We start from the raw sequence: 22,119 nt of genomic DNA on the forward strand, positions 1-22,119 counted from the left end.
GATCAGGTTGAGGATCTTGCTCTACAAGAACTACAACATCACTTCCAATGTATGCTTGTGCACCAGTTGCTTACAGCACTTGAAGCTGAGTCAATTGGTAAGGGGTCTGTGCATGGTGTACTCTCACTGCTACTAAGCTTGGCTTCATGGCCTGCTACTATTGATGGCACAGTCTCATCGCTAGCGCGTCAAGCTCTATGTTCAACACCCATCACGCGGCTCGCCAAAACATTTGAGGCAGAGGCAGTATTGGACAAGAAGTCTCGACAGTCTCGCAAGAACTCCTGGCAAGGCGCCTTTTCTACACCAGCAGACATCTCAGAAGTCTGTGCAAAGCGAGAGATCGCGACAACTGACTTGGCTCTGGAGTACTGGATCATGTCTCAGGCTTGGGTGGATAGCGCCTTCTTGATGCAACAATCAATGCTCTTGGATCCTTTAGCTCAAGAGACATCTCGCGAGGGACATGGACAAGGGGCACCAGCTGCAGAGGATATCACGATTGACCAAGAAGTAATGTTCCCATCACCGCCTACAAGTCCAGTACGTACTTATCCAAACGACAATATTGACCTTGATCTCCCGGCAGCGCCGAGCGGAGCACTCCACTCAAGACGCCAAGCTATGGAAGCGGAAGCAGTTGAACAAGAATTGGACGCCCAGCGTCTCATTCAAATATATACTGGCAAACCCGACTCTGACCGCTACGACAAGGCTAGACGGCAGGCTGCATGGGATTCTGACGAATCATCAAGCGATTCATCAGTGTCTGACGACGAGTGCGAGTCCAGCGTGGCAATCAGTGATGACGAAGCGCGTGATGCCGTCGCTGAGATGCTTGCTGCTGCAAGGGCTACCATGACAAGCAGCAACGATACTCAGCCAGATGCCGGCGACAAGTCGATCGATGAACTCATCCAAGAAGCCAGGGATGCAATGCAGGCAGTGTCTCCCGACAGCGGTGAGATTCAGGAAGATGGTTTTACATGACAAGCTCTTCACTTTCGAGCCCACACTCTGCACATGTCCGCACTGTCATGCCAGTCGTTGGATCCTCGACCTCTGCACCAAAGACATGCTCATGCTTCGCTTCCAGCCGACGACTTGCGCTCTTACTGAATTTGGCTACGCGTGTTCGTTTACGCAGTTCCTTGAGCTTCAATTCAAATGCCTTGTCCTTTTTAACCTTCTTCTCTTCTGTACGACGCTCAAACTCCTCGTCGAGCTTCTCGGGAGAACCCCACTTCTTGTAGGCAAACTCTTCGACTTGGTAGCGCAGGTACAGCATCATGCTGGAGTATGTCGTATTGTGCGGATTAGGCTTGAGAAGATGAGGCATGAGCTCCACATCTCGAAGCTCTGGATCTGTCAGTAAGTAATCTTGCTTACACTCGGTCTTCGTCAAGAGGGAGTACTTGTCGGGTAGCTTGTTTTTGCAGGTATGACAAACCCGCGCTTTGAAGACATTGAAGAATTGAAAATCAAGCTCCACGGTGTTGCACTCAAAGCAACGCGCCTGCTTTGTTGTACCTGATCCATCATCCAATGCAAGTGGCGGATCATAGCGCTTCGCCTCATCTCGTAACCGCTGAAGTTGCGCTGCACGATCTTCCTGCTGTGCATCACCCGTCGCTTCATCCACCATAAAACCAGCTTTCGAGTCCTTCATCTTTGAGAAGTCATACTCGATATAACTCGACTGTACAATCGTCCCGACCGCCTCCCTTCGTTTCGCAGCAGCCGTGGCGCCATTTCGTTGCTGTGCCTGAATAGGTTCCGCTGGCGGCGCAACAGGCGCCAGCCGTCCCTCGGCGTCCATTCTCTGTCGTTTTGCAGGCGGTGGTAGAGGTCCTGCTGCTCGTAACGTATCTTCGCGAACGGCTTTGGCGCGTAGTCGATTGACTTCCATGCGCTTAATTTGCTCGGGCGTGAGCGCCATCCTTTGCGGTGTGCGTTGGTTTGGAGGAGTCTGGTGGGTTGCTAGGCTATTGCCTTGCTGCCCAGGCGGCGTTGAAGGCCGGTCCATCGCTTGCAAGTCGGGTCGGGTCGAGTGGTTGTTGAGTCGCTTCTTGACTTGTGGCGAGCTGAAGCTGAAGATGCATTTTTGATTTTTTGATTCAGGAACAAAAAAGACGCGACAAGTTGGCACTACAAAGTACGTTCATCAGACTTGCTATGTAGACAGCCTCTCATGCGTACACATTGCTCGACTTGCTCTTCTTCATCTGCACCTCTGCAATACCATCCATGAAATTCTCGTGCATCACCGTGTTCTGGCCCTCCCGCAGCGCAATCATACCAGCTTCAACGCAAACAGCCTTGAGCATAGCGGCGTTGTACTCGTCCGTCGACCTCGCCAGCTCCTCGAAATTGACGCGATCATCAACAGTCATCTTTCTTGAGTGAATCTGCAAGATAGCCGCACGCGAATCTTCATTCGGCAATGGAAACTCAATCTTCCTATCGAGACGACCTGAACGCAGCAATGCAGGGTCCAGCGTATCAATTCGGTTGGTGGCCGCAAGCACCTTGACGCGTTCATCTGATGAGAATCCATCCAGTTGATTCAACAACTCAAGCATGGTCCGTTGCACTTCACGGTCTCCCGACTTTTCAGAATCAAATCGCTTTGTGCCAATTGCATCGAGTTCATCAATAAAGATGATGGCGGGCGCCTTCTCCTTGGCCAAGGCGAATGCGTCTCTCACAAGCTTTGCACCATCGCCAATAAACATCTGGACGAGTTGTGGTGCTGCGAGTTTGAGGAAGGTGGCTTTTGTTTCTGCCGCACAGGCTCGTGCAAGCAACGTCTTGCCGGTACCGGGTGGGCCGTACATGAGTGCACCTTTGGGTGGCTTGACGCCCAACGTAACAAACTTTTCTGCCTGTTGCATGGGTAGCACAATAGCTTCAACGAGCTCTTCAATCTGTGTGTCGAGTCCACCGACATCGTTGTAGGTCTCTGTAGGTGCTTCATCCACCTCCATTGCCTTGACTCGTGAATCATACTCTGCCGGCAATGTATCCAGCACAAGATAAGAGTCCTTGTTGACGCCGATAAGATCACCAGGCTTCAAGTCTTCCGCCTCAACAAGTCCAATGAGGGGCAAAAAGACAGTTTGTCTGGTGGATGTCTTGATGACAGCCGACTTGCCCGCCCGCGCTGCATCTTCGTCTGTTGTACCACCTTCCTCCGTCTCCTCATCACTCGGCTGCATATCCAGAATCTCAACCACATTACCCACCAGGTACGGCAGTTGCTTATTGTTTTGGATCTTTTCTTCGTTATCTTTGATGCGTTCATTCATGGTCGTTTGATCATGCGTCAGGCGCTGAAACTCAGATCGCATAATCTTGATGTCATTGTCCAGTAGGCGAGTCCGATTCCTGAGCTCATCAGCGCTTGCATTGAGGATTTCCTTGTCGATGGGTTCTTCTTCCTCTTCACCCTCAGTCTTCATCGTCGCATCGCCACTTGCATCCTGCTTTTGCTCTTCGGCCTCGTTCTCGAGCCTCTCGAGGTCTTCGAGCGTCGACATCTGGCTCTCTTGACTCGATTGTGGTGTGGTGTGTCTTTGCTTGAGGACGCGTCGCCTTCAAAGAGTTTCAGACACCACAACGCAGCACTCAGCACAAGAGATACAGCCATGGATGGACGCCAGAGTCATCATCCAGCTCGATCTAGACTACTTCTATGCACAGTATGAAGCCTCCGTCAATCCAGCCCTCCGCAACCACCCATTTGCTATACAACAAAAACACATCGTCGTAACATGCAACTACCTCGCACGCGCAGCGGGTGTCAAGAAATTACAACTCCTAACAGATGCGAAACGAGCGTGTCGGGATCTGATTATTGTGAATGGTGAGGATATCACGCGGTATCGAACGTGTTCAAAGCGCATCTTTCGGCATGTTCGAGCATTGCTTGGTGGAGATGACAGTCGTGTTCAGCGATTGGGGATGGATGAACTATGGTGTGATGTCACTGCCCTTGTTGACTCGCATATGGCAGCTGGTACGACGGGTTCTGGTGCAATCAAGACATTCGTGTTGGACAAAGAGCACAGCTTTGAGTATAATTCAGGAATACTGGCTGGCCATGCAATTGGCGCCAATAGTGGCACGATCGCAGACCTCAAGCTACTCATCGCTTCACATCTCTGTGCCTACTTGCGAGGGAGCATCTATGAAGCCTTTGCGTTGACCTCTTCTGGTGGCATTTCGACATCAAAGCTGCTAGCCAAGCTGGTTGGTGGTGAACACAAGCCAGAGAGTCAGACGACGCTGTTTCCTGTGGCGCATCAAGAGTACATGGATGCGATTGAGCTCAAAAAAATTGCTGGTGTTGGCTATACGTTCCTCAAAGTCTTGTACGCCAAGTTTGCCAACCACTCTGATGCAACTGAGTCGACTGTACCGCTGCTTGAAGAAGAGGATGATATGAAAGTCACAGACACGGAGAAGTACATGCTGCTAGAAGCTTACAAGCATACGCCATTGACAGTTCTGCAAGTACGCAGCACCGTCGATAAGGCCACGCTCATCGATTGGTTTGGCTCAGAACGGGGAAGTTGGTTGTGGGATATTCTCCATTGCAAAGATGAGTCTATCGTGGTGCCTTCTTCTCTCTTTCCTAAAAGTATCAGTGTCGAAGATTCTTTTCTGCATTGCCGGACATTGGACGAGGTACACGCTCATCTGCTGGATCTGACAACAGACCTCATCTCGCGTATGGATGCGGACTTGACTGAGGCTGGTCGGTGGGTGCGGTTCCCAAGCAATGTACGTCTGTCCCCTCGATTTCGCGTGGATGCTACAATTCAAGATGGTATTCGACGCCCTCAAAAGGGGTCACGCACATCAAGAAGTGTCGCACTTCCTGCTGAAGTGTATGATATGGCGAAGTCTTGTCAACATCGTGCACGCTCGCTCGTCGATGGTACGATTCTTCCGTTGTTTAAGCGGATGGTGATGGGTCTAGATGACTGGGATCTCAATCTTCTCAATGTCGCTGTTGCGGATATGAAGGAACAACGCACCACGGCTGGCATCTCGAGTTTCCTCAAGCCTGCAGCCGGTGAAGTGGATCAACCCCTGCCATGTCCCGAGGGAATGGATGATTCCGTGTGGTCAGCATTGGATGGAACACTGCAGAGGGAAATGATGCGCGATTTGAAGCGCGCGCGTGAGGATGAAGCTGCACGCGAGATAGAGAAGCGTGCGCGTGTAGCAGATCAAGGTGCGGCTATGAATGAAGAGGAGGATGAAGAACAGGTGTGGCCGAGCGAGGAGGATGAGGATGAATTTGGGATCCAGTGTGATCGCTGCCACTCTGTTGTTCCCAAGTTTGCCTACCTGGAGCATGTGTGTCTGCCATAGGTATATATTACATATTGTAAAAGCATCCAGTCCACTCACTAGCAATATACGGCCTTCACTGATTGCGTCTTGGGCGTGCGACTCTTGCGCCCAAAAAATCGCAGCAGGAAGCAACATCAAGAAGCAAAAGGGAACAGACCATCTCTCTCTAGAAGACCCGTTACATGCTCCATAGCTGACAAGACGCCATGTCCAACAAGAACCACCATCAGCATCACAAAGCCTTCACTATAGCGCAGCACCAAGCGAGACAGGCCCGCAGAAAATCATCTACCCATGCACAACGCCCAACTCTCCACCAGGCGCCGGCTCTTCAGCAGCGGGCCTCGGTCCAGCATGGTCAGTCAATGGATATGAATGTATACGGCGACTCGGACGACGCAGATACGGAAACGGATGAAGAGCCCGAGACGGCAAAACGAACTGCTGCTATAACCATGACAGCACCTTCCGCGGCTCAGCAAGAGACGGCGAGTCCTCTCAAACGCAAGCGCGCCATGAGTATGAGTGAGCTCTTTGACTTCCCAGACTCACCGCCCGCTTCTGATGGCGGGTCTATGACGCCTGGGAGTCAGAGTCAGTATCACTTTGACGACATTGCAGCCTTGGATGAGAGCGAGGATGAGTATGACATGGAACGGATGGAGTCCGCAGAACTGATTCATGAGCGTGAAGATGATGATATGCGAGGCCACAAATTCCATGTCATGGATGATGATAAGCCCTTTGCGTATGCTCCAGAGGAGGAGGATCAAGAAGCCGCAACGCCAAGCGAGCAAGGGTCTCGCTCAGAAGAGTACTGGCTCGAAGACTTTGACGCACTCCTCAATGGCGCATCACTCTTTGAGATTGATGCCTCCAATAGCGCCAATAATCGCCATATTGAGCCCAGCCAGGATTCCCTGCTGGAGCAAGAATTCTTTGTGCATGGCAATTCAAGCTCATCAGATCAGGATGAGGACGAGGAAAATGATGATGACGACGACGACGATGAAGAAGAAGACGATGAAGACGGAGATGATGATGAGCGGATAGGCTGGGATTGCTTCTTTGCCAACGGTGACTCTGACTCTGAGACGGAAATGGAGCTTGAAGCCATGGCACAACAAGCCATAGCCGAAGAAGAGCTGGCACAGGCATTGTTTCTCACCAGTCAAGTCATGGACATGCCTGATCAAGTCGATGGCGACTCTGATGCCAGCACAACGGATGATGAAGCACCAGAGCTGCTGCTGCAACGCAGCAATTCAAAGCTCAATCCTATGACACCTGCGCGTGCACTCGTCAAGTCCAATTTGACATCGTGCATGAAGCAAGCTTCCTTCATTGACGACACAACACCCACCAAAGCAGCGGGTCAATATCTGCTCAATACATCAACAGATCTCACCACACCCAATCAAGCACCCTTGCTCGGCACCTGGACCCGCGACACAACCAGACCAGTCGCAGTGATTGATGGCTCCACCACGAACTCACCAGCGCACACACCACCGCTCCCTAAAGCCGCACCCGTCATGTCTGGCATGACAGGCATCAAGTTGACACCTGCCGCTGCCCTCGCCGCAGCGACAGAAGCGTCCAAAATTGCCAATGCGAAACTCAAACGGGCGAAAGCGTATCGTCGGTCAGAAGCCATGACAGCAGCCATCACTTCACTGGATGACATCATGTATACGAATGATTTCCTGTTGCCTGGCGAGGCCGATGCTCATGGCCACAGTGTTGCGCCGCTTGAACTAACACCAACCATTGCAGCACCTGGTGCGTTTCGTCGACATCAACAAAACCGTACAAATGTGCACAAGGAGGATTCCCTCAAGGATGAATGGATTCTCCTCACCTCCAAGAGTAAAGCAGCTCGAGATACACGGAAAGTATCAGCAGTACCTGTCCTTGGACTCGGCACAGATTCATTGTCTCGCAAGGAGAAGAGGAGACGGAAGAAACTCAAGACGGCCGCAGCGGGTGCTGGTGGACTTGGCAGAATTGGTGGTAGTGCGTTGAGTATGGATGGTGATTATTCAACAGGTGAAGATGAGGTGTTTGGTGTTGAACGAGCTGGTCTCGGTATGGGCCCACCTCTTGAGTCATTGTTTAGCTTTTGATGGGTGGATTGGCTCATTATGTGCTTTATTTTGCAATTTGGATAGACCAGCGTTAGCAAGATTTGACTTTTCCTCCTTTTGTGTGTGCATTGCTTGTAGCTGCGTCGATAGAGACGATCTGGTCGAGAGCTTGATTCAAACAGGTACTCGCATTCATTAGTCAGAAAAGCTATGAAGACATCAGACAGATGGCAGATTGCAATTAAATTGAAGAAGAGATAGATTGATATGATAGTCTAGATGACCACGACCGTGAGGCTGCAGTCGATCGATGAGAAAATGATTGCAAATGGGAGCTACTCAATGTCGTGGATTGCTGTAGTTCTCCAAAGTGGAAGCTCAAGAGGTAGATCGACAAGGATAAGCTTTCTGTGTCGTAAAGATGCTGTTGGAAGTTGGAAGGTGCAGACGAAATGAGTCTCAATATGAAGACTTCTTTCTTTTACCAGCCAGAATAGTAAAGGAGAAACTGGCGACCATTAGTTTTGCCCAATTCCTTAGGTTGGCACTCTCCAACAGTCTCATCATCTGAGGCATGTTCCATATGGTCGCTCAATAACTGCTTTATCTTCGAGCGGTCACACTTCTCAGGGGGAGCCAATTGCTTGAGCGAAATCTCGTAGTCACACACACAAACGTCCACGCCCTTCCTGTCCCTGGCCTGGCCGTTCTTGATAAAATTCCAGGTGACTCTGACCACTGCCTTCGACTTGTTCTCCTGGCAAAAAGAAACCTTGTTTTGAGGAATTCCAGCGCTTTGCAGGCCCTTCTCAAACAAGGTCTTACACTGGTCCGTACAGTGTTTTCCATAGAATCCAAACAGATTTGTCCACTGCGTAGTGAGGAAGAAATATGCACCAGTAACCCCGTCGCATTGTGGGAAGTCACCGGCCACTGTAACAGCTTGCAATAGCATAAGGGCAAGGTAAGTGATGTCTGGAGAGCGCATACTGAGAGAGACTTTGTGATGGAATGGGAGGAGTTGTCTTGCGATTGATAATTTTCAAGATTGTGTGGGCAGGCGGGAGTCTTTAAGAACTTTCCTCAATGAAAGATTCAGGAGCCTTGCCGAATCACTAACATCGGATTTCTGCGCTAGAAGCTAGAGTCTAGACCCAACATAGTGCCCCTAACCATAGACAAAATTGTCCATGATACTATGTTTAGAAACGCAGTCAAGGGGGTTACTATTCATAGAACATGCTAAAAATGCCATGCATATAGCCTTGATGATTTGTCAACTTGACTGAGCCCTAGTCGGGCGAACTGCAACATTTCAAGCTCGCGAGGCTCAACCGCAAATAATGCACAGCCACGCAGAGAGACAGCTGCCTATGCGCATGAAGTCATTCTTGGGCGAAGGGCCCGCTAGCTCTACAAATTGCAAAATATCTAGTCCGCACCAGTACGATCATTTGCCATCAATCACGGCGCTTCCAAACAATGCAGATTTCGATTTAAGTAGAAAGGAAACTCACTGCAGCTATAAAAAACCATAGTATGTGCCTCGCTACGGAGCGAGCCGGAAGCACTCAGATGATGAGATCACAAACAAAAAGCACGGCATTTGACTATTTGTTGATCTAATCCTTTGTGCGCAGCCATAGTAAAGAAATTTTGCATGCGTTTGAATTCACAATTGCAATTGTGCGTTCATGAAGCTTGAATTCCGCCCGACACATTCTCACGACTCAAAAAAAAAAAAAAAAATCTCTTATCATGTTTGATTTTGAGTTTTCAGTTGCTACAGCTTGCTGTCGGAAGATTTTATAAATAGCGTCTATACGTAAATCATGTTCATGGCAACCAGAAAACAAATTCCTCTATTGAAAATTCCATGCGGAACAAGTAGTCAGGGGCAGCCGCGTCGTAGACGCAGGCCTAGACCTTTGTCAGTAGCAACAAACAGTAACCAGGCCAAGTGCGAGATCATTGATTTGTTTGTCCATCGGAGAATGCCACGGACTCGATTTTCGCGGCCGTGCAGTCACATTCATGCATACACACACGCGCGTATACAAACAAGGCCATAGATCATATTTTCAGGTTCCGGCTCCGCTTTGTCGGATCCATAAGTGAAATGTCTTTTGCGGGATCTTGGGATACAAGCATCCAGTTCGCGAGGCGTACAAACGCGTACGACGAATTTCTTGGCTCATCCGGTCGTCTAGCCGTCGCTTCTGAGCCTCTAAACTATATGTAGAGATAAGATCAGACCTACTCATTTCCTTCCTCAACCGCGTTCAATGTTGGCAGATGCGTCTCTGTCACGGACTGACTGATCAAAGTCCTATTCTGGTTTCAGATGTCTTTTCAGATGTCTCACCACCTGAAACCCCTGGTTACATCTCGCGGCTATCCTTCTGTGCACAACCACAGCGACCGATCTAGACCTCGCCATCTAGCTCATGGAGCAACCCGTTCAGCATCTTCAACAAGTTGCTTGCTTTCTTCTGGCTCAAGTCTCCTATTCTCGCCTGACCAATCTGAGACATCTTTTGTCTCTTCGCGCGTCTGGCTAGACGTCGCCCACAGTCTTTGGTACTTTGGCCCTGTTTCTTGCCTTACTCTTTTATGGGTTCTACCTCTTGTCTTTCTTGCTTCTAGTTCTAGTCTGATGAAGATAAAAGGACAGCCTTCTGCTGCCTTGTTCTTCATTCACCAACTTCGTACACAGGTAGAATTGCTACTACCTAACAGTCTTGTTGTCTAGTGTCTCCGAAGTAGACTTGACCAGCTCTGCCTCGTACCTCGTGCTGACGTCTCAGCTTCCAACGTACCTCCGTCAATCCCCTTCGAGCCCAGTCGTTACAGTCTCGCTTCAAAAATTTGAGCGTGAGTGTCTAGAATTTGCATCTGCAGCAAGCTGATTGCGCGACTGTCTACAGTGTACTGCTTGGCCGTCGCTGCCTCGCGAGTCTCATCCTACATGATGAGCTGTGTAGGGTTTGCTCGACATATGGACGAGCACGTCTCGCGGAATAGCGGCATAATTTCGTCTGGAGCTCGCAAAGTGTCCCGATCGTGACCCCTTCCCGATGATGCTTCCATGTGTAAGGTGAACACCACACAATCCAGCGCCAAAGGCTTGTCTTCACTGAGAGAAGCCAGCTGCAGCTATCCTGTGTCATGATCGTGCTACAACCTGTCGAAGATGCGGATGAAGAGACATCAGTTTTATATGCTCTCCATCAACCGCCGTCAAAGCTAGGCCACGTCTCTCTGGACGTGCGCATCGAGTTCAACATTGCTGGTCAAGACTACATTGTATCGCAACGGCCAGAGTACACACTTGCTGGCAAGGGCGTGACAGGCGGCGTTGTATGGTCCAGTACACCGCTTGTACTTGAGATGCTTCTTCAACTACAGCATACTCCTCTGAAATGTATCCCGAGACAAGGCAATCTTACGTCAAGGAAGTCTATAGATCTGACGCTGGACCCACAGCGCAGTCTTGTTCTGGAGTTGGGAAGTGGTGGTACGGGATTAGCGGCACTGGTATTGGCACAGCATGCAAAGCTCTTTATCGCGTCTGATTTTGATCCAGAGCTGCTTCGGCAGCTGTCAAAGCATTGCTGTACACGCGATGATGTGGGTAAGAGGGTCAAAATACAGCGCAGGGAAGCTATCGATGAGGATGAATCAAAGTTGTCAAAACAGCGAAGAGATAACATCCGGGTGCTTGAGCTCAATTGGGAGGACGACTTTGCTACACAGGTGAAGCCGTCTATAGTCTCTCTGCTGGCCGAGGAGAAGCGAGCTCTGCATGACGATGACGATGAACCCAGCAAAGTGGACTATGTGTTATGTCTCGACTGCGTCTACTCATCCTATCTACTCGTACACCTCGTGTCTACAGTGGCAGCCATCCTCAAGCTCTATCCAGACTGCAAAGCGATTCTCGGGCAACAACTCCGCGACCAGTTCGTTCACCTGGAATTCATCGAGCAACTCCTCGCACGTGGATTACTAGTTCATCGCCTCGAAGAAGACGACGACGATGCATCTTCAGCAGCCATGCAAGCATTGGATGGCTATGCCATCTACATTGTCAGCAATACATGACCTTACGCTCAAGTAGAGAAACGAGAGTCGCCCTTCTTGTTTGGCGTCACTGGGTAGCTCTGCAGACTGACTGGTGACCCTGCTCGAACAAGACCTGCTGCTGAACGACGTTTTGATGGCTTGAATGGGCGGCTTTGTAACCAAGCTCGATAACCAAGGAAGCTAACGAGAACAACAAACAACGCTATTGCTGCACCGATAAAGCCAGCACCAATTGGCGAGAACGATTTGGTTGATGCACGGTCACCAGCCAGGCCACCTGAAGTCGACTCGACTTGATCGGCGAGCAACAATCTATCGCAGCCATTGATGCTGCTAGACTGGTTACAGACCTTACACCACTCGAGTGTTGAATGTATGGCAGAGCTGTTGAAGGTTGCGATGAATTCCGACATCTTGATTTGTTGCTGTCCCAAGATTGGATAGGAGACTGCTTGTGTCCCTGCATCAGAACCATTGCGAAAGACCAAATTGATGAAGAGTTCTGACGAAATGTTGCGAAGCTCAAACGCCGCCATGCTGCTATACGCCGGTACTGCCTGTAGCTCAGGTGCTGATTGAGCGGCACCAGTCATGTTGAAGAGGGAGAGGAAGGGTTTGTAGCTGAGCGAGTAGTGCTTAATCTTGCGAGGCGTCGTCGTGTCTGCAATATCCGCCATGGCCTCGATGATCTGCGACATCATTCCGCGACCGGCGACATTGCCAATGCTTGAAATACTTGAACCTGTGAAGACACGATAGGAGAGCCAATTCGCAAGATCAGATGCCTTTGCCAGTGTTGAATTATCCAATTCCTGCTTGAAAGTGGCGTTGTATATCTGATTGACATTGATGAAATCATACACGTTGTACATGTCTTTGAGTGTCGTGTTGCGCCCATCGACAATTGTCGTGAGCGAGTCTCGAAAGGGCTTTTCAAGTGCAGACTTGGCCGTGTATTCTGCACTGTTGTAAAAGGCATTCAGGTTGGCCGTGTACGCGGGACAACTGGCAAAGGCCTCGAGAAGAGGCGATTGCTCAAACTCAACAGTCTCCATGGGAACATACTGCTGTCCACCCAGAGGAGATGTGACAAGCGTTCCATTGGCCAAGGTCACATTGGATAGAGGCGATGCCGGATAGATGCCCTGCCACATGGAATAGGCAGAAAGGACAATAACATTCGCCTCAGTCGCTGCATCACACGTCACCGTCAATTGAGCGAGGTCAATTGTATCGACTGAGATACCAGTGATCTGGCTCGAGCTTTTTGCATCAATATAGCGTGAGCGTATGTACTGGCCCGTGTTGTAAGTTTGAGCTTCACCGAGGGGTGTGATGTGCGTGTTTGTGCCTGCATAGCCAGCTTCAGGGTTCTGGTAGAAGCGTGTGCGGTCTCCATGCCTCGTGAGCAGGACAACGCCTTCAAGTGTACCTTGCAGAGAAGTCATAGAGTACAAATTGACTGGAGGTAGCTAGCCAGAGGCAGGTGTAGTTGGCTTTAATAAGTACTCGGTAGCCGGGCAGAGATTAGATGGCAGCGTGTGATTGGCTGGCGACATCGCAAGTCTCCGGGGACAGTCACATATACAGATGCTGGTTCTGGCTACAACTAGACCTTCAACTGGCATACAATCCAATGGCCGATAGAAGGTTACAAGCAAGCTGCAGTGCTCCATCCACCGCTAGACCTGCTGCTGCTTGTTCTGAGACTCTGCCACTCCGAGTTTCCAAGCACGTGCACTCCAGGCCAAACAAGAGACTGAGACTGGCTACAAGCAGAGACAGACTTCTGTAGCCAGGGAAGTCAGTCAGAGGCATCTACAAGAGAGTGAGAGACCCACTGATCAGCAGCTCGGGATTTGTGAGTCGCAGGAGCTGGACTCTAGCAGCGAGGAAGCGTCACGGTACGACGTCCATTGGTCTCAGTAAGTCAAACGATGAGCTTCAGTCCCTATGGCGATTATGCACCACGACCACCGACCGAGCAAGCACAACATGGTCGTGCAGAGTCGCAATCCGGGCAAGGAAGTAATCAAGCCAATTCAACAGCCAATGTAGCACAGTCCTCGGATGGGTCTGGGTATGCGCAGCCGTTTATGGGCGCCGGTGGTGGCGGTAGCGGTGGGTCCTACAACAATGGCTCCTTCTCGGCCAGTATGAACTTGTCTGGTCAAGCGCAAGCGTTCCGGCATCAGATGCAGCAGTCATCGCTCGGACACAATCCATATGGTGCGCCATCGGGTCATCTCTCCAGTGTATGTTTGCTTTAATCGCGTCTGTTGAGTGTGATTGAATTCAGCGACCATCCAAAAGACCAAGATGCTAACGAGCTATAGGATCGTGATACACAGTACAACGCGTACTTTGACCCGACTGTCGCGAACCCTATGTCGATGCAAGGCTACAACACGCATATCGGCAGCAGCAATGGATCTGTTAGCACTGCGAACACTGCCCTGTACGGTGGCTTGTCGCTCAATTCACCACATAGCGCGTCTATGCACAGTAATGGTGCGCCACCGCAACTGCAATCGCATCGCAGTGGTTCTGTTGGCAGTAACTCTGATCAACAACAGCAGCAAGCAGATGCAGCTAAATACGCATACCTACAGATGCAAGCTGCCAAGCACTATGGTTATGATCAGAGCCAAAACCACGGCTCAACACAACCGCAGTCACAACCACAATTGCAAGGACAAGCGCAGATGAGGGTAAAGCAATCACCAGCCGTATCACAGCCACCTCAACAACCGCAAATCCCAACGCCCATCATTCCTGCATTGGCTGCAGCGAGACCCGCCTCGTCAAGTACGCCACCAGCAGCCAAAAAGCAAAAGGTTGTGGCAAAACGTGGATCTGGTTTCAGTCGCAAGACGGAAGTCAAGGATGAGAATGATTCAGATGAAGAGTACAACATGGAAGGCATGAAGACAAAGTCAGGACGCAAGGTGCATAAACCATCGCAGTTCAACCCAAGTAAGCAGACGAGTGGCAGACGTCGTGGTGGACCTCCCAAGAAGCCAGTGCTTGATTCCCTCTTTTGCAAAGTCTGCGAGCGTGGTCATTCACCGAAGAGCAACATGATCGTCTTTTGCGATGGTTGCAATGAGCCATACCATCAGCTCTGCCACTTACCAGTCATTGACAACCTCCTGGTGACGCTACCGGATGCAGAATGGTTTTGCAGTGCGTGTGATGAGAAACGAGGACACAAACCACTGGAGATGGGTTCCGATGGCGCCGACTTGACAGAAGTACAAAAGAAGACTTACCTCGCGTCTTTGCCCACCTCACACTTGGTGGATATCATTCTGGCTGCTGCACGGGACGCACCGCACCTCAAGCTCTTCGCACCAGAAACACGCAATATCCTTGAAGAAATCCATGCAAAGCAGGAGCAAGCGATTGCAGAGGAGCGTGTCAGATTGTTGGGACAACAATATGGTCCTGGGGATGAGTATGTCCCACCTGTCAGTGCCGAAGATGAGGCATGTAATGTCCCTGGCCAGCCGCCCATGGAGCAAATTGTCATTCGAGCCATCCAGACACTCGCTGCAACCAATGGATCAACAACGCGTGATATTATTGACTGGGTGGATCGCAATTACAGTATGCCAGATGGTTCCTACAAGATGCTCGTTGCTCAGCAAATTGCCAATTGCGTGCGCAAAGGTAGACTCGAACAAGTCAAGGTGGCCGATCAGACAGGTTTCAAAATCAACCAAGAGTATCGCGCTACTGTTAAAGTGGGACCAGCAGCTTTACCCTTTCCAGCGGCAACAAGTGGTGGTCGAGTAGCAACACGTCATGCGGGTGAGACGGGTGTTACTGCCTTCAGCAATGAAGCACAAATGTATCCACCTGGTTCGGGCATTCAGTTGCCGCCCGAGTCGGCTGCAGAGGATGGCTTTGCTATGGTGGAGACTGAATCCCCTGTGTTTACGCATAGGCATGGTTGAATTGACTGCATGGATTCCAATTGCTTTAGTATACTTGTCACGATTGCCGACTCGTGTCATCTGAAGCTTCCAATTCAAACACAATTTTGTTGAGCACGAGTCTCATGCATAGCGACTGAGTGCGTTCTCGATGTTGGCAAGTGACATGCAGAGAAGATGTAAATGATCAAAAGTATCAAAATGAAGACAGTCAGTATCCGATATTGCCTGCAATTCTGAAAGTTCCAATGATACCTACTGACCAAGGCTGGAGATAACTATAAGCTGCACCGATTGTTTTGACAATGTGGAGTACCGGACACATACAACGTGATCAGAACTGCCTGGAACCACAGTGACCGTGTGCCTTGACTTTGGATACCGGCCAAAGGTATAGGCTTTGAAAAGAATCATGGTGCAAATGTGCCAAAGCGGAGCCATTCATTCGTTAGTGCCCAATTCTGGTGAGGTTCCAGGCTTTCGGTACTTCTGCCACGAAGCTTGGCCTAGCACCCCGAGCTTGTAAAGTATGTTCAATCCGCTTCAGCACTTGGTAAGGAGAGCACTCTGTCCCACTTTGGAGGGAGTCGAAAGTGATTTGGTAGAAGCAAAAACAGCTTGGGCTTTGATCTTTGCTTTTCAGTCGACTTGCTAGTAAGATCCATGCTGCTGGTGACAATGAGCCCTCCTTTGGGACAGGCTGACAAGTGTCAAGCGCAACATCTGTGGGAACGAGGCTGTTGAAGTAGCCCAAACATGGTACGGAGCCCAGGCTTGTGCAATCTGCGATACTCAAGGTCTTCCATAACTTCAGTTGAAGGTGCTTTCTTGTGAACGGTGAAGCGGCTGCCGAGACGCTCTGTGTTGGATTGAGTATCAAAAAAAGGTGTAGAAGCAGAATGAAGCAGCTGCTGAAAAAGGCAGAAATGGCCTTCTGGGATCTCATCATACGAATGGGACGCTCTGACGGCTAGCCCACCCCGAAGTCTCGTACTTGGAGAGATGATGGTGATGTGTGAGGAAGTAGTGGACCGCCAAGAAGCAGGTGCAATACGTGTCCTATTCAAAATCTACTATTCCAGAAATTTGAAGTCAAGCAGGCTATCTTATAGCACAAATTTTATCAGGAGAGCGGTGGTCTACTGGCACATTGAGCCAATATTGCCAAACAGCGCATTTGTTTGTGAGCAAGCCATGTTGCTTCAGCTAGTTGAAATTTGAGCATGTACGTGTTTTTAGGAGATGTAAGCTGCAATCTTCAAGCGATCAAGGAGCACTGCCGTCTATGCCAGCAAAAGTCTTCCTATGGCTTGACGATGGTCATTATTGACTAGTCGTCATTGTCAGCCCCTGTGAGCCTCCCTGCATGATCTGACATGGTGGGTGTTGCGTAGCTGTATCGTGGTTTAAAGTTTTCCTGTATTCGAACCCGCAGCTGTCCCTCGCGGATTCCAGCTTCGGCCAGCGACACTGCAAAACAAGCCGACAAACCCTGCAGCCGCCATTATCCATCGCATCTTGACATCAAACACAGAAGATCTCATTATGGCAGTCTGTCCCAACTGCGGCTCTGGCCAGACAGAGTCCAATGCTTCCAGCGGCGCAACTTACTGCACTTCATGCGGTACCGTCATCGAAGAAAACACAATCGTCTCTGAAATCACCTTTGGCGAGTCTTCCTCAGGTGCCGCGATCGTGCAAGGCGCCTTTATCGGCGACGGCGCAACAGGAGCGCGCATATCAGGTCCTTTCCGGAATCAGTCAAGTGAGAATTCACGAGATCAGACGATGCGCAAGGGCAGACAGCGCATCAACGCGTTGGCCAATGCCATGCGTCTTTCTGAGCGTCTCGCAGAGAAGGGTGTGCGCTTCTTCCAGCTAGCCGTGAACAATGGCTTCATTCAAGGACGACGCTCTCAGTACGTGGTCGCTTCATGTCTCTATATCACATGCCGTATGGAAAAGACATCGCACATGCTCATCGACTTTTCAGATGTCCTCAACATCAACGTCTTTGTCCTTGGCTCCACCTTTCTCAAGTTTGTAAAGGTACTGCACCTCAGCATCCCGCTGGTAGATCCATCACTCTACATCACAAGATTCGCAGGCATGCTCGAGTTTGGTGATGACACCCAGAAGGTGGCGCACGACGCCACTCGACTTGTTGCGCGTATGAAGCGCGACTGGCTCGACTGTGGACGTCGGCCAGCCGGTGTCTGTGGTGCAGCGCTTGCTATTGCTGCGCGTATGAATGATTATCGACGCACCATGGCGGAAATCGTGTATGTCGTCAAAGTCGCTGAAGAGACGGTCCAGTCGCGACTGCAGGAATTCAGTATGACACCTTCCGGCGAGCTTTCTGTGGATGACTTTCGCAGTGTTTGGCTTGAACGTGAGGAGATGCCACCGTCTTTTGGACCAACAAAGAAGACTGGAAAGGGCAAGAGCAAGCGCCAGCGAGCTGCGGGTGAAGAGGGCGACGATGATGATCAAGACGAAGAAGATGGAGAAGGAGAGGCGGATGCGGATGAGCTGGAGAGGATACACCGGAGACCTAACGCACAAGACGAAGAAGCGGCAGCACGAGCACTTGCTGGCATGCGTGAGGAAGAAACGCCTGCCTTGTTCAAGAAGCCGTTTCTACCCAAAGTGCAAGGAGCACAGGCCGATGTGTTGCCTATCGACCCTACAGCACCAGATCCAGTGACGGGAGATCCTTCTGAGATTCCAAACGATGCTGTGTCGCTTGAGATTGCCAAGGAGATGGAAGGTGTCTTACAAGACTCGCAAACCAAAGAGCTTGAAGGGGAGCTGGCTGCAAAAAAGCGTTCTGAGCGAGAAGCCTCTCGGCTTGCCAATCCTGAGGGCTCCAATCTATCAGACGTTGACGACGATGAGATTGATGGAGTCTTGTTGGATGAAGAGTCGATCAAAATCAAGACTCAAGTCTGGATGGAGCTCAACAAGGACTATCTTGCTGCGCAGGAGCAGAAGAAGCTCAAGGCTGATACGGATCGTAAACAAGGAATTCGTGCACCAAGCAAGAAGAAGCGTCGCATGAAGCCACGAGACTCGTCGGCGCCCAATCTGCCAGAGAGCCCTGCTGAATCTGCGAGACAGCTTGTTGAGGAACGAAAACTTTCAAAGAAGATCAACTACGAAGCCCTAGATGCGCTATTTGCGTAGGCAGTGTTGATGGCTGGCCAGGTCGACCATTGTGAGAGATCTGCGCAGAGTCCTCGTCATTTGTCCTTCAACAAGTGTGCAGAGACCTCGACGTTGTCGCTCATTTGCAGAAGTATCCCGGGGAGACTCTGTGACGAAGTTTGACAGAATAGACGGCAAGTGCGGTTCCGCAATGTGTACGATTGCTGATGATCTCGTGAGCAAGCCAAACATATAAACTAGACGTTGAAACATTCGATGGAAAGAGTCAAATGTGAAGTTGCCGCACGAGCTTGCGGGTGTCGTGAGGCATTCTTGTGCTTTCCATGACTGATGCAAGAGATTCCTCTACTGATACTACGCCACAGGTAGCTGATACTACCTCACATCGGTGACATAATGCTACATAATAAATGAGGGTTTGGCAATAGTCGCCTCGCGGACTCCTAGGAGATGCGTTTGCAGCTGAACCGTTGGCATCAGGTACAAGGCAGAGCTGGTCGGGTCAACTTCTGAGATACTCAACAACAAGAATTGGTAGGTAGTGATAATTCTACCTGTCTACGAGGTTGAACAGGGACCAAGCCCCCAAAACTGAGAGTAGCGTCTAGCCAGACGAGCCAAACGCAAAAGGATGTTTTGAGGTGTGTATTAGAAATAGGAATTGGAGCCAGAAGAGAGCAAGCGACTTGTTGAAGATGCTGAATGGGTAATTCCATGATACCGAGCAGAGAAGACTGGACCGGCCGTTGTGCTTGCGCACAGGAGAATAGCGCAAGATGTAAGAAAGGGCTGTTGAGGCATCTGAAAAGGGTCTTGAGAGACAATTGAAAGAAGTATCAGAGTTCGGTCCGTGATACAACGGTCATCCACTTCTACTTCGGATACCAGAGTGCCGCGTCCTGAGAAGAAATACCTTCGCAATCCTGCTTGTTCTTGAGAATTTTCGCCTCACATGAAGCTGCCGGCGACTTGCTCTCGGCTGGCAGCTGCAACTGCGCCCGGACTCGAGCTCTTATTGTGGCTGGATAACAATAGTCCTGTGATTCACCTGATACGCCCTTCAGAAGCCGTCCGAGAGTCAAGGTGTATGTGCATTCGCCGATCTGAGGATCATATTGCACTTGGGTGCATACCACCCCGCCTGTAGCTTGACATCGAGTCAATGGTTTGCCTGCGGCATATGCATTGGTGAATGAATCTGTACAATACTGTATCAAGTCTGTGTGGTGCTGCTTGAATTGGTACCCGTTCAATTTTTTCTTGATGACCAGCTGTGTGCTTGCGGGACATTCCGATCTGACTAAGTTGCTTAAGTACAGCAAGATCAAGATAGCATTGAACTTTGACATAAGCACCATGACTGTTGGACTGATGTGCGAGGCAGATGCTAACAGCGGGCTTCGCTCGAAGCATATCGGAGGGATTCGATGCCCTTTTTATAAGATGCGAAAAGCGATTCAGGAGTCGACAAACAATGCCGAATACGCCGAATGAGGCCGAGAGACGATTGTCACGTTGTCACATTGAAACATGGGACGCTGATTTGTCCACAAGTCCCGATGTTTGTGCGCATAGTGGGCTAATTCAACCTGGGAAATATCAACAAGACGACAGAGGGGTGTGATGCAACGCGAATTGTGATGTACACGAGACAGGTCACAAGTTTCTGAGTCCTGGTGCACCGGACAGACCCCGATCATGGTGATGTGGGCCGTCAGCATGAACACACTCTGTCCAGCTTTAGTGCTTAGCACCTTGAAAGGTCTAGTCTCCTCGCAACTGACAAAGCTCATGAAGTGTAGCTCAGCTTCGAAGATCTCTTGGAGCGAAGACTCCTGAACTTACTGAGTGCGGGATTTTGACCCTATGCCGACCTTGCGTCAGGGGCGCGCAATGAATAGTCACAGTGTCAGAAACAAGAGGATGAAGCTCGCCCGTCTGAGGTTACCCATTGCGACATCATTTCGAAGGATGCCTAACGTGTGCGATTGACGTGCCGAAGATAACTTGGCTCCAAGCAGCAATATGCTTGTGGATCAGGAAGTCTCAGTTTCCGTCAAGTGTGGAGCTGGACCATCGGCGTCTGGCCGCCTTTTCGCACCTGGAGAGCCTTGCTCCTATTGGCATTCGCGTACGACATGTAGCCATTCCATCCAATAGCTAGAGTCTGCCCCAGAATGAGCCTTTGATCTGCTGCAGGCACAAAGCGAAACATGATTGCTTGAAAAGGGACCCAGACACACCAAGCAGATGCAACAGTAGCGAGACCGCGATCTTGAAGTTTTTCACTGATTTGGTCTTTTGACTTACCTTCGAGTATGCCAGAAGCGACAAAGAAGAAGATGACATTGCTAGGTCCGAAGAATGCCTGATCTAGGAATAGATGTGTAAACATGCGGCGACTGCGTGTTGCATTAGGCATAGCGAGTCGGGTATTGAGGAATCGGTACCAGGCAATGATGGCACCCGAATGAAAGATGCCACGTAGAGCGACCATGACACTAGCACGCTTCCAGTCGTAGTCTGGCTTACGTTCAATCAGCTTTTGAGCGATGAAATCGCCGAGCAGCACGAGAGCTGTGCCAGACGAAAGCTGAACAGTCAGAGGCCGACGGAGCAAGGCAGCTTGATAGGATGCGAAGCCAGTGCGGAATGGCTTAGCCACATGCTTCAATACCATATAGAAGCGTGCAAGTAGGGAGAAAAGCGAAAGACTATCAGAGCATGCAGTAGTTCTAGTGATGAAGCGTCAAGAAATGAATCGGTCGAGACCAAAATTTCAAGCAGCATGACTCGCACTGGCCCGTTGTGGCATTTCCACGCCGTCTACTTCAGTGCATTGAGACAACTGTAGAGCAAGAGATACGAAAGCCTCGTATGCTGGAAGAGGTGGTGTTCATAAGCAAGATTGACATGTGGATGTCATATGCAGCAATATCACAGCGCGGTAGCTGCAGAGGCATAGGGCCCACAGATGTGTTGTCTCTAGTCTACAATTCTGATTTGCGCAGGGTCTTGTCTAGCTTGGCGAGGCCCTTGAGGTCCTCTTCAGACAGCTTGACATCCTGTGCCTGGAGTGATCGCGGATGCGCGACAGCGTTACTGATTTGAAGTGCCTCGCTCCAAGGCCCGTGCAATGAGCATACGACCGGCATCGACAACGTGCTTCTCCGCTCCGCAATAGACAAGATAGTCTTGTCCTGCAGCAAGTCACTATCCTGCGAGTCAAGCAGCGAGTAAGCACTCAAGTGAGTGCCATTTTCCTTGCAGTAATCGAGCAACTTCGGCAGGGCAATGTATGGTTGCAGCTCAATCTGGTGACGCATTGTGTGATCGTGGTAGACTTAAGGAGCTGCTCATTGCAAGAGTGACAGAAGTTGCTGATGCCATTGTTGTGAACGAGACCTCTTTCCACGAGCCCCTCCATGGAACGCCAAAATGGTCTTGGGCCATTGGTCAAGGCCATGTCGATTGCC

At 50.3% G+C, this 22,119-nt stretch overlaps 12 protein-coding genes across 12 annotated transcripts; 5 read left to right on the top strand and 7 right to left on the bottom strand.

Annotated features, from left to right (window-relative positions):
- Window positions 1-982: 982 nt before the first annotated feature.
- Window positions 983-1,819, bottom strand: BCR37DRAFT_346182 (XPA protein C-terminus-domain-containing protein; the record flags this gene model as incomplete). The annotated part of the gene is made up of 1 exon (XM_040867670.1): window positions 983-1,819. The coding sequence occupies one exon, from the start codon at window positions 1,817-1,819 to the stop codon at window positions 983-985; it is 837 nt and encodes a 278-aa protein (XP_040725952.1).
- Window positions 1,820-2,189: 370 nt separating this feature from the next.
- BCR37DRAFT_346132 (One of six ATPases of the 19S regulatory particle of the 26S proteasome) lies at window positions 2,190-3,461 on the bottom strand (the record flags this gene model as incomplete). Its single annotated transcript, XM_040867665.1, has 1 exon — window positions 2,190-3,461. The coding sequence occupies one exon, from the start codon at window positions 3,459-3,461 to the stop codon at window positions 2,190-2,192; it is 1,272 nt and encodes a 423-aa protein (XP_040725953.1).
- Window positions 3,462-3,594: 133 nt separating this feature from the next.
- BCR37DRAFT_378621 (uncharacterized protein) lies at window positions 3,595-5,420 on the top strand. The gene has a single exon (XM_040869080.1). The coding sequence runs from the start codon at window positions 3,652-3,654 to the stop codon at window positions 5,380-5,382; it is 1,731 nt and encodes a 576-aa protein (XP_040725954.1). The 5' UTR covers window positions 3,595-3,651; the 3' UTR covers window positions 5,383-5,420.
- Window positions 5,421-5,517: 97 nt separating this feature from the next.
- Window positions 5,518-7,550, top strand: BCR37DRAFT_378622 (uncharacterized protein). Its single transcript, XM_040869081.1, has one exon. The coding sequence runs from the start codon at window positions 5,571-5,573 to the stop codon at window positions 7,488-7,490; it is 1,920 nt and encodes a 639-aa protein (XP_040725955.1). The 5' UTR covers window positions 5,518-5,570; the 3' UTR covers window positions 7,491-7,550.
- Window positions 7,551-7,697: 147 nt separating this feature from the next.
- Window positions 7,698-8,489, bottom strand: BCR37DRAFT_378623 (uncharacterized protein). Its single transcript, XM_040869082.1, has one exon. The coding sequence runs from the start codon at window positions 8,437-8,439 to the stop codon at window positions 7,933-7,935; it is 507 nt and encodes a 168-aa protein (XP_040725956.1). The 5' UTR covers window positions 8,440-8,489; the 3' UTR covers window positions 7,698-7,932.
- Window positions 8,490-9,889: 1,400 nt separating this feature from the next.
- BCR37DRAFT_378624 (uncharacterized protein) lies at window positions 9,890-10,305 on the bottom strand. The gene has a single exon (XM_040869083.1). The coding sequence runs from the start codon at window positions 10,146-10,148 to the stop codon at window positions 9,897-9,899; it is 252 nt and encodes an 83-aa protein (XP_040725957.1). The 5' UTR covers window positions 10,149-10,305; the 3' UTR covers window positions 9,890-9,896.
- Window positions 10,306-10,411: 106 nt separating this feature from the next.
- BCR37DRAFT_275785 (uncharacterized protein) lies at window positions 10,412-11,647 on the top strand. The gene has a single exon (XM_040866786.1). It carries the CDS (start codon window positions 10,620-10,622, stop codon window positions 11,553-11,555), a length of 936 nt encoding a protein of 311 aa, XP_040725958.1. The 5' UTR covers window positions 10,412-10,619; the 3' UTR covers window positions 11,556-11,647.
- A 202-nt stretch (window positions 11,648-11,849) lies between these two features.
- On the bottom strand, window positions 11,850-12,985 carry BCR37DRAFT_386700 (phosphoglycerate mutase-like protein; the record flags this gene model as incomplete). Its single annotated transcript, XM_040870464.1, has 2 exons — window positions 11,850-11,867; window positions 11,888-12,985. The coding sequence occupies 2 exons, from the start codon at window positions 12,983-12,985 to the stop codon at window positions 11,850-11,852; spliced, it is 1,116 nt and encodes a 371-aa protein (XP_040725959.1).
- A 489-nt stretch (window positions 12,986-13,474) lies between these two features.
- Window positions 13,475-15,496, top strand: BCR37DRAFT_386701 (uncharacterized protein; the record flags this gene model as incomplete). Its single annotated transcript, XM_040870465.1, has 2 exons — window positions 13,475-13,792; window positions 13,874-15,496. 2 exons carry the CDS (start codon window positions 13,475-13,477, stop codon window positions 15,494-15,496), a joined length of 1,941 nt encoding a protein of 646 aa, XP_040725960.1.
- A 1,524-nt stretch (window positions 15,497-17,020) lies between these two features.
- On the top strand, window positions 17,021-18,661 carry BCR37DRAFT_346114 (Brf1-like TBP-binding domain-containing protein; the record flags this gene model as incomplete). The annotated part of the gene is made up of 2 exons (XM_040867663.1): window positions 17,021-17,942; window positions 18,132-18,661. 2 exons carry the CDS (start codon window positions 17,021-17,023, stop codon window positions 18,659-18,661), a joined length of 1,452 nt encoding a protein of 483 aa, XP_040725961.1.
- Window positions 18,662-20,350: 1,689 nt separating this feature from the next.
- BCR37DRAFT_275681 (uncharacterized protein) lies at window positions 20,351-21,605 on the bottom strand. Its single transcript, XM_040866785.1, has one exon. The coding sequence runs from the start codon at window positions 21,321-21,323 to the stop codon at window positions 20,700-20,702; it is 624 nt and encodes a 207-aa protein (XP_040725962.1). The 5' UTR covers window positions 21,324-21,605; the 3' UTR covers window positions 20,351-20,699.
- Window positions 21,606-21,633: 28 nt separating this feature from the next.
- Window positions 21,634-21,969, bottom strand: BCR37DRAFT_386704 (uncharacterized protein; the record flags this gene model as incomplete). The annotated part of the gene is made up of 1 exon (XM_040870466.1): window positions 21,634-21,969. One exon carries the CDS (start codon window positions 21,967-21,969, stop codon window positions 21,634-21,636), a length of 336 nt encoding a protein of 111 aa, XP_040725963.1.
- Window positions 21,970-22,119: the final 150 nt, after the last annotated feature.

Source organism: Protomyces lactucae-debilis, assembly GCF_002105105.1.
Source record: "Protomyces lactucae-debilis strain 12-1054 chromosome Unknown BCR37scaffold_7, whole genome shotgun sequence".
Taxonomy (NCBI): domain Eukaryota; kingdom Fungi; phylum Ascomycota; class Taphrinomycetes; order Taphrinales; family Protomycetaceae; genus Protomyces; species Protomyces lactucae-debilis.

What these genes read in the sequence shown, in the direction of transcription:
- BCR37DRAFT_378622 (XM_040869081.1), top strand. Translation starts at nt 5,571, where the DNA reads ATGTCCAACAAGAACCACCATCAGCATCACAAAGCCTTCACTATAGCG.
- BCR37DRAFT_378621 (XM_040869080.1), top strand. Translation starts at nt 3,652, where the DNA reads ATGGACGCCAGAGTCATCATCCAGCTCGATCTAGACTACTTCTATGCA.
- BCR37DRAFT_378624 (XM_040869083.1), bottom strand. Translation starts at nt 10,148, where the DNA reads ATGAAGAACAAGGCAGCAGAAGGCTGTCCTTTTATCTTCATCAGACTA.
- BCR37DRAFT_275681 (XM_040866785.1), bottom strand. Translation starts at nt 21,323, where the DNA reads ATGGTATTGAAGCATGTGGCTAAGCCATTCCGCACTGGCTTCGCATCC.
- BCR37DRAFT_275785 (XM_040866786.1), top strand. Translation starts at nt 10,620, where the DNA reads ATGATCGTGCTACAACCTGTCGAAGATGCGGATGAAGAGACATCAGTT.
- BCR37DRAFT_378623 (XM_040869082.1), bottom strand. Translation starts at nt 8,439, where the DNA reads ATGCGCTCTCCAGACATCACTTACCTTGCCCTTATGCTATTGCAAGCT.